This window comes from Pyrgilauda ruficollis, unplaced genomic scaffold (assembly GCF_017590135.1).
Source record: "Pyrgilauda ruficollis isolate IOZ18807 unplaced genomic scaffold, ASM1759013v1 scaffold106, whole genome shotgun sequence".
NCBI lineage: Eukaryota > Metazoa > Chordata > Aves > Passeriformes > Passeridae > Pyrgilauda > Pyrgilauda ruficollis.
The window spans coordinates 1,372,471-1,381,625 of NW_024508766.1; the positions used below are offsets into that span (position 1 = coordinate 1,372,471).

A 9,155-nucleotide genomic window follows, 5' to 3' on the forward strand; every position below is an offset into this window, starting at 1 on the left:
ACCTCCAGGGATGGTGACTCCACCACCTCCCTGCCCAACCTGTGCCAATACCTGACCACGCTGACAGTGAAAAAAGATTTCCAGTATCTGTTTTAAAAGGGCTCACAGGTTTTAATGTCAAAAAAAAAAAAAAAAAGAGGGTATATTTTGTTCCATTTAAAAGAACTTTCCTGCACTTCAGTCTGTGCGCATTTATCACTGAAAAACATGGACGAGATCCCCTCGATCCTTCCCACAGGCTGCATAGCCAATCTCCGCCAGCCCCTCCCTGTGGCGGAGACGCAGCGGGCCCTGCGCCGCCGGCGCTCTGTGAGTGACGGACTCGCCGACCCTCGGGAAGCAGACAACAGCGCAGCATTTGGCTTCCCGGTCACGGCTGCTCCCCGCCCCTTCCTGCCGCCGCGCTCAGTTCCGGCCGCCGCCGCCGCCGCCGCCAGGATGATCCCGCCGGTGCAGGTGTCCCCGCTCATCAAGGTGAGGGCGCTGGGGGGACCGCCCGGGCTGTCCCGGGGGCGCGGGGCCGCGGGGAGCGCCGCTCGGGCCGGGGCGGGGGGCGGCGGGCGGCGGGGGTCGGCCGTGCCTGTGGGCTGAGCGAAGGGCGCGTCCTTGTCTCTGCCTCCCGCAGTTCACCCGGTACTCGGCGCTGCTCGTGGGGATGATCTACGGCAAGAAGCGATACGGTGAGTGCGGCGTCCCGGGCCGCCGCTCCCCCGCGCCCGCCCCGCAAGGGCACCTTGAAGTGTCCCGGCCGCCATTTCCCTCCCCCGACCCGGGCATGGCCCTGCCGGCGTGAAGCCACAGATCCCTATGAAATGTGCCTTTCTGCCAGAAAAACTGTCTTTCCCTCCTTTTTGACCGAGCCCGCAGGAGCGGAGCTTTCCGCCGGGGGTTGGAGAAGTTGTGTTTTAAAGGGATTGTCTTGATGGCAGACTACCTGAAGCCGATTGCTGAAGAAGAGAGAAGAATAGAGGCGGAGGAGAAAAAGAAACGTGAAGAACTGGAGCGAATTGCAAAAGAGCTTGCAGAAGGTAGTTCCTCAGTTTAGTGTATTCATCCCACACTGTGTTGCAGGTGTTAGGCTGCAGGACTGGTGTTCCACCGCAGCGCTCTTAGGAGAAACTGGGGCCTGCAGCTAATCCCTGGGGGCAGGGGTGAGGGCCGTGTGGGGGGTAAATAGTACTGCTGTTTCATTGTGCCTGCATTTGGAAAAGCTTGTTAGAGCAAGACTTAACACTTTTGCAACAGTCAGGACTTGTTAGATGGCTGAATTTCTGCCAAGGAAACAAACTGCCAAAAGACGCTGGTTATTCTGTGAGGAATAACTGAATCTGTATATCAGCTGTGGTGGCATGTCCCTTTTTTGTCTGGATGTGCAAGCCCTTTGCTCCATGAAGTGTAGGAACCTCACAAATATGACTGAATATAGGGCATAGGCAACAGTACGGAATTGCTACTTGAGATTTCTAAGGGGCATCACACGTGTATTAGAGGTCAGCTTGGTGTTTTTGTATTTTGCCGTGTTAGAGCTTCATTCGTTATATCTCTCACATGAAGAGGGTGTGCTGGAGGGCATCACTTGCAACTAATACTGCTGCTTTGTTCTCATTCCCTTCCACCTGTAGAATTGCTGCTGCAGTATTCCTGCTGCAGCATTGTTTCCCTTGTCCTTGGAATTATTTCTTGTGTTCCCTGTACGGGTCTAACAGAGGATTCCTTCCCCACTTCCATACAGAGGAATATACTCTCTAGCTTTGTTTCACCTAGGGTTTTTAGGAAGACTAAGAAGAATTTTAAGAAAACCAATTAACAACTCAGGCTGTTCTTGGTGCAGATACACATTCAGTAACTCTTTCCATGCGAGAGTGACATTTGCATTGTTCTAAACAACTAGTGTTGAACAAAACACTAATTAAACACGTACAGAAATTAAAATGTTTTGTGTATGACTTACTGGAGATAAAAATTTTGCCTTCTCAAATACATCATCTGTATTGCTCATGGACTAAATAAATGGGTCTTTTAGATGTTCTCTAGATAGATTAAACTTCGTGTATTTTTGGAGGTGGAAGCTGTGCTGTAATGTTGCTAGGGCACCTAGTAAGGAAATTTTCTTGATTATTGCTTTAGAATGTTTAGTCTGTTTAAAAGGGACACATAGGTGACGGGTCTGTTGTTCCCAGCAATGGGTTTGGTCTGTTTTTTTCAGAAAAGCAGTTGTTAAGCTCTCATTATGTGCAGTGCAGTTCCTGAAGACTGTTGCTTAAAGGTGGACATACCTGCAGTGGTAGCTTTTTCTGGCTCATTTGACTTGTCAGTTCAGAAAACTGTCTTTTACTACTGGGTAAACTTAAAAATTTGCCATCACCCCAGAGCTGTGAATTACAATTCTCTTGAATAAACAGAAGTGGGAATCTTAAATGCTGGCCAGAAGGAAATTACATAAAGATAGGCTTTAATTCCACTGTGCTTTCCATGTTTTAGTTCTGCGCAGAGCGGCTTATAGTTCTAACCATGTTTGCGTTTTCTTCCCTTTTAGCAAGTGAAGATTCCATACTGAAATAAACAACAGATTTCATCTGAATTTCGCACATGGAAATACATGGCTAGGCTCTGAGCTGTTCAGTGGTTTTTGAACTCTGTGTGATACTCTATCAATAAAGTACTTACTACACTTCAGTTGGTATTTTTGGAGTGAATTGTACAGAACATCAGCAAAGTCAGGGAAAAATGTGACAAGAAGCAGCTGTCACATTCTAGCTATTGTTGCAACTGAAATACTCTACTGTATTCCCCCAGCAATAGCCAGTCGCTACCCCCATTATCCACTGGTAATGATTGTGATCAGAAATACATAAAATTTTGTATATATGGGCAGGTGGGGGAGTCTGGCAAGGCACTGACTGCTTGAATCTGTTACTTAAATGGCTTGACTGGGGAGTTTCATGGAATCATAGAATGTCAAGGGTTGGAAGGGACCTTCAGGATCCTCTAGTCCCAGCCTCACTGCCGGGGCAGAGACATCTCTCACTACATTAGCTTGCTCAAGACCTTGTCCAGCCTGGCTTTGAACAGTGCCAGGGTTGGGGCACCCACAGCTCCCTGGGCAACCTGTTCCAGTGTCTCACCACCCTCCCAGGAAAGAATTTCTTCCCAATATTTAATATAAATTTCCTTTCAGTTTGTACCCATTACACCTTGTCCTATCACTGCAGTTGCTGATGAAGAGTCCCTCTCCAGCTTCCCTGTAGAACACTTCAGATACTGTGGGGATGCCAGGAGGTCTCTCTTTTCCAGGCTGAACAGCCCCACCTCTCTCAGCCTGTCTGGGGGAGGTGCTCCAGCCGTCTTATTGTTGTGGCCTCCTCTTCACTTGCTGCAAGCAATTCCATGTTCTTTATGGCTGGAGGCACCAGAACTGTTCTCAGTACTCCAGGTGGGATCTCACAAGAGCAGGGGGGCAGCATCCCCTCCCTCGCCCTGCTCCCCTCGCTGCTCTGGATTCAGCCCAGGATCCCATTGCCTTTCTGGGCTGTGGGTGCTCATGGCTGGGTCATGTTAAGGTTTTCATCAACCATCACCCAAAATTCCTTCTCCTCAGGGCTGCTGCTGTAAGTTCTCCACTCAACCTCTAGCTGTGTCTAGGATTGCCACAACCCAGGTACAGGACCCTGCACTTTCCCGTGTTGAATTTCATAGAGTTTGCACAGGCCCATTGAAGCATGGACAGACAACTCTTCAATTAATTAAAGTTGAAAAGAGGGTGCATTTATTACAGCGCTGGACACATGCAGAATCATTTCCAAATGCATGTGTAAAAAAGTCACAAACTGCTATCTTTCAAAAAAATTTTTATTTTACATATTCAAATAGTTTCCAGGACGGTTTCTACATTGCTTATTACATAAACATTGGCACTTGGCTAATATTATAAGTAGCTGAATATCCATTATGGGTGCTCAATTGTCCTTTTTAATTGGGTGGGTGGGCTTCTGGGGAGGAAGTAAGATGTCTTCCTCACAATAAACTCTTCACCTGTGTCCAGTTGGCAGGGCTCCTTGGCCTGCTGGTCACAGTCCAGACCTTGCATTCTTAGAAGCCAGTGGTATTTATGGCTCCTGCACTTTTACAATACTTCATATATCACCTGTCATTCCCAACCTTGTTTCAGTTATCCCCACCTGGTATCGATTAATTTCTTTGTTCTTTGCTAACTATGTTTCTAACTTAACCCCTTGACTCACCACCCCTCCAGCCTGTCCAGGCCCCTCTGGATGGCACTGCTGCCTGCCAGCTTATTGACTGCTCCACACCTCTTGGTGTTGGTGCCAAACTTGCAGAGGGTGCCCTTGATCCCCCTGTACATGCCACTGACAAAAGTGTTGAAGAGTATTGGCCCCAGTACTGACCCCAGAGGGAACCACCTGTCACTGGTCTGCAAGGACAATGAGCTGTTGATCACAATTCTGCATTTCTGTCACATTTTCTCAGCTTTGTTATCACAGTGGATTACTGCTCAATTCTTTCATGTGGCAGAGCAGTCAGGTTTGATTCTGGCTTGTCAAGCTATGTTGTGTTCTGAGTAATTGGTGCTGACTCATTAGGCAGATGTTCCTCAAAACTAAGTTACAGACAAATTGTAATGTGTCTCTTTCATAAGGAGAAATGCTACACATCCTGATTACGCAGGAGAGGTCTACCACACTTTCCATAGCATCTTCAAAAACTGGCTTCAGGCAAGAAAGCTGTCCTTGTAATTCCTAGATTGGGAAGAATTCTGAAGTGGGGTGGGAAAGGTACTGTGTATCTCTTTACAGCCATCCCACAGGGACCAAATTAGTTCTCTGCCACCCCATTCTGGCCAGACATTAGACGATTATCTGTCTAGGTTCAAGCAAAAAAAAAAAAAAAAAAAAAAAAAAAGGCCAAGAAAAGGAAAGAAACAATGAAAAGAAGTATTTCCTCTCAAAGGGTTTGAGAGCGAAGGCCCTTCATGTTTGTTCTTGTATGCTGGAAAACACTACATCCACCTGTTCTTCTGCTAGAACTACTTTTTTGTGACTTCTGAGTACTCTGCTGCTTCTTGAAAGGGAGTTGAATGGTTGTCTACTGAATCTAGTGAATGTTTTTTCTAATCCTATAGTTTCATGGAAGGAGTAGAGGAAGAGGTACAGGGAAAAAAGATCTTCCTCTTGCAAGTTTTATGATAGATGATGCAAACAACACTCAGCCTAGACTGAGTGGATCTAAAATCTTGGATCTAGTACTCTCTGAGCTTTCATGGAGGTTTCCTTGTACAGGATCTGGATATGCTGGTGGGACAAAGCCCCTTTACCGAGCATCAAGACATGCAATCCATCTGCCTGAAAGGTGGAGCTGGGATCCATACCCTCCCTGTGGCATTCAATACCATCTCTGTGTTTGAAGAACTGATTGAATGTTGAGTTGTTCCTGTTCCTCCTGTCTGGGAGGAGACGAGCACTTCCCAGGCTTAGTTCAAGTCAGGCTGTGGCCAGCTCAGAAAAGATGACAGTAAGCATTTCTCTCAGATATACAAGCCATGGCTGAAGACTACATTCTGCAATCTCCTTGTCCATTTTTCCCTGCCGTTCTGCCAGGACTGCCTCATGGCTCTGCCAGCAGCAGAGGCCTTGTACATGCTCCCACATCTCTGACTGTTCCAGGTCTCCACTCACAACCCAGCAGCAGTCCAGGCTCCAGCAGAAAAAATGGCTGAAGGGCGTACACGTGCTCTTTTTCAGTAGAAAAGAGCTCCTATCTTGTGTCAGCTTGTCCTACCCCTTCCATCAGGAACAGCAGATGATGGCCAAGATGCAGGATTAAAAATCCCTTGACAGTTTCTCAGGAAAGCCTCTTCTCTTGCATGGATGGAAGATTTACATTCCAGCACAGAGCATCTCTTTCAGAAACCTCACCTGCCAGTCTCACAGGGATATTCATTTTTCTACCCCTCAACCACCACTTTCATAATCAAGAATGGAGGTCTGTATGCATTACCTGCTTCAGTGAGGCACTGACAAAACAGGTCCCCTCTGGTCTCCCACTGCACTTGAGAGCTGCATCAAGCCAAAAGTGAAAATACTTAACTGGGTTGTAGGCAAATGTGCCAGGAGCAGACTTGAGTTCTCTACAGCCCTCAACCGACTTTTCCTGAAACTGTGTTGCAATTACATACATCTTTTTTCAGGCCTGGTGCTCTGACCTGCCTTTGAAGCAGGGTAACTGAGTTCTTGTTAAGAGAGCCCTTGGGTGGATTAGAGTGAAGCAACATTGAATGACTACTATGTATACATGAGTCAGGTTTATTTTTAAACAATTTGGTTGCAGTGGAAAGAAGGTATGTAGCTGTTTTGGTTCATTTCCACAACAACAACAACAACAACAACAACAACAACAAGTGAAAATATCACAAGGAAAATACATAAGGTACATAAGGTAAAGAAAGAAACAGAAGGACAAGAGTGGATAGTGGAGAGGAAAGATCCAGTGACAAGACCTGATTGTTGTTTCAATTTTGATTCCATGTTCATCACTCTGATGGTCACAGTCTGTGACCCCCAATCTGTTGGGGGTGGAGGCCCATGCAACAAAGAGTTCCATGGGTTTATTGTATGTTCAAGCCTACATGGGAACAACCCAACAGCTCTCCTGGAGAGGGGTTTTACATTATCATTTGCAACACTGTGGAAATGAGCCAGGGTGGTTCTTCAGGGATCTTCGATGGCTTATGTTGCCTTCTAATGGCACAACTGCTGTTTGGCCCTGCTTCTGGCAGCTGCATAGTTTTGCCAGTTGTGCCTTATCAGAAAGAAGGAATACCCTCAGGCCTATGTGTGAGCACCCCCATGCCTCCTGTCCTGGGGTGATTTTATAATGCTTGTATCCCCATTCATCTGTTCAGCCCAGAAATAAGTTTTGCACCTTTAAGACTGGTTCTGAGAGCAAAGGGGGAGAGAGAAAAAGTATGCAGTTTATTATCAGAAACTTCACTTGCTCCCCCGCATTCTTCTAGACTGTGCTATCTGCAGCATAGACAGAGAGAGCTCTCCTTTGCTTTTTAGTTATTTTTTACCTAGTTGAGGCAGAGAAGTTCCCTGAACTGTGGTTTTTCTTTTTCTTGGAACTGTTTAAACCTGCTCTGAACTGAAAACCCAGAAGAGCACTGGCAGCTCGCACCTGTGGCCCACCAGGCCAGGCCAGGTCTGTGGCATTTCCAGTGCTGGAGAGACTGATAACAAACTGAGTGATCTGATCTACAGCCCACCAAGGGCACTTTCTGAGTTTGACATCTCTTCAGATGGCAAGAGGTTTTATTATTTAATACTGCTAATTTTTTTTTTTTTTTTTTTTTTTTTCTGGTGAATACTTTGCCTGTGAAATAAACAGGTTTTTTTCCACTTTTCTCTGAGGAAATATTTTCCTGAACCAGTTGGGGGAGGGGCCACTTGAATCTGCTTTCTAGAGGAACCTCTTTAGAAGTCTGTTCCCAGATTTGCCCTGGAGGGAGAGTTTTGCCTTGTTAGATGCAGTTGTGCATCACCAGAAGGAAGGAGATTGTCATGATAAAAAGCATTACCATACCTCTGCAGCATCTGCTTCTGATATGCCTTTTTCCCAATTTGATGTGAAAACACTTTGTTTAAGACATCAATCCCAGGTTATCATGGAAACTGGCTCAACCAGCCCACCCAAGCAAAGTTTGCTCTATCACACCTGGGAAAACAGTGGACAAATCTCTTTCTTGGCCCTTCGCTTTCTCCATGTCTAACATATCCAGGCAGCCAGCTCCCAGCTGGCAAAGGGAGACCACTGCAGGAGGAACTATGCCAAATTTCACCTGCATCTAACTGACCAATACCTTCACTGAGAAACAGTCACTGCTCCTATGGAAAGGCTCCACCCCTGAGAAACAGCCTCCTCCACTGGCACCCCACTCTTGAGTGTCCATGGACACCCCCTATGCATGCATAGTCCCTTTGGAAGCACCTGGCAGCATGCCCACCCTGATGCTGTGAGGACGAGCTGTGCTCCTGAGTGTATGTGGGCAGACAGGGCAGAGCCACCCACAACTCACAGCGTGTGATGGATGGACAGGCACACCATGCTCCTTCTGTGAGCAGCCCTGCTGGAGCACCCTCCAGTCCTCTGAGTGTTTCATGCTGGTTACAGGGAGCAGGAAGGTTAGCCTCCAGGTTTTGTTTCCCAGAAAACATTTGAGAATATAGGGAGGTTTTCTCAGTATTTAAGTGTATGGTGTCTTGTGATGATAATCAAAATCCCGCTGCTTATCACTATGCCATACAATAACCCTGTGGCATTTTTTCTGCTTTAAAAAAAAAAAAAAAAAAAAAAAAAAAAAAAAAAAAAAAAAAAAAAAAAAAAAAAAAAAAAAAAAAAAAAAAAAAAAAAAAAAAAAAAAAAAAAACCAACCAAAACCAAACAGAACTTATTTGTCTTCTTCTGTTTTATGATAAAAGCTTCCCACATGGTCGTCTGCTCTTGTGAGACCCCACCTGCAGTACTGTGAGCAGTTCCAGTGCCCCAAACGTAAGAAGGACATGGAACTGTTGGAGCAAGTGCAGAGGAGACCATGATATTGATAAGAGGGCTGGAGCAACTCCCCCAGACAGGCTGAGAGAGCTGGGGCTGTTCAGCCTGGAAAAGAGAGACGTCCTGGCATCCCTGCAGTATCTGAAGTGTTCTACAGGGAAGCTGGAGAGGGACTCTTCATCAGCAACTGCAGTGATAGGACAAGGTGTAATGGGTACAACTGCAAGAAGGGAAATTTATATCAAATATCTTTACTGTGAGGATGGTGAGACACTGGAACAGGTTGCCCAGGGAGCTGTGGGTGCCCCAACCCTGGCACTGTTCAAAGCCAGGCTGGACAAGGTCTTGAGCAAGCTAGTGTAGTGAGAGATGTCTCTGCCCTGGCACTGAGGTTGGGACTAGAGGATCCTGAAGGCCCCTTCCAACCCTTGACATTCTATGATTCTTAATAAAACTGAGATATACAACATGGAGACTACCTGTTGTGTATTAACTTTCATGCAAGTGGACAAGTTTCTTGAAAAACACATTGTTTCTCACAGAATTGCTGCATAGAGATTGAGGATTAGATCTTGCTTACTGCATTG

At 46.3% G+C, this 9,155-nt stretch overlaps 1 protein-coding gene across 1 annotated transcript; it reads left to right on the forward strand.

The window, feature by feature from the left end:
* The first annotated feature begins 311 nt into the window (after positions 1 to 311).
* On the forward strand, positions 312 to 2,676 carry ATP5ME (ATP synthase membrane subunit e). Its single transcript, XM_041471420.1, has 4 exons — positions 312 to 474; positions 626 to 680; positions 930 to 1,028; positions 2,537 to 2,676. Exons 1-4 carry the CDS (start codon positions 439 to 441, stop codon positions 2,560 to 2,562), a joined length of 216 nt encoding a protein of 71 aa, XP_041327354.1. The 5' UTR covers positions 312 to 438; the 3' UTR covers positions 2,563 to 2,676.
* The last annotated feature ends 6,479 nt before the right edge of the window (positions 2,677 to 9,155 follow it).

Excerpts from the sequence above, each read along its gene's own strand:
- ATP5ME (XM_041471420.1), top strand. The coding sequence starts at position 439 with ATGATCCCGCCGGTGCAGGTGTCCCCGCTCATCAAG. Across the intron at positions 475-625 it reads AGGTGTCCCCGCTCATCAAG|TTCACCCGGTACTCGGCGCT; the intron begins GTGAGGGCGCTG and ends TGCCTCCCGCAG. Across the intron at positions 681-929 it reads CTACGGCAAGAAGCGATACG|ACTACCTGAAGCCGATTGCT; the intron begins GTGAGTGCGGCG and ends TCTTGATGGCAG.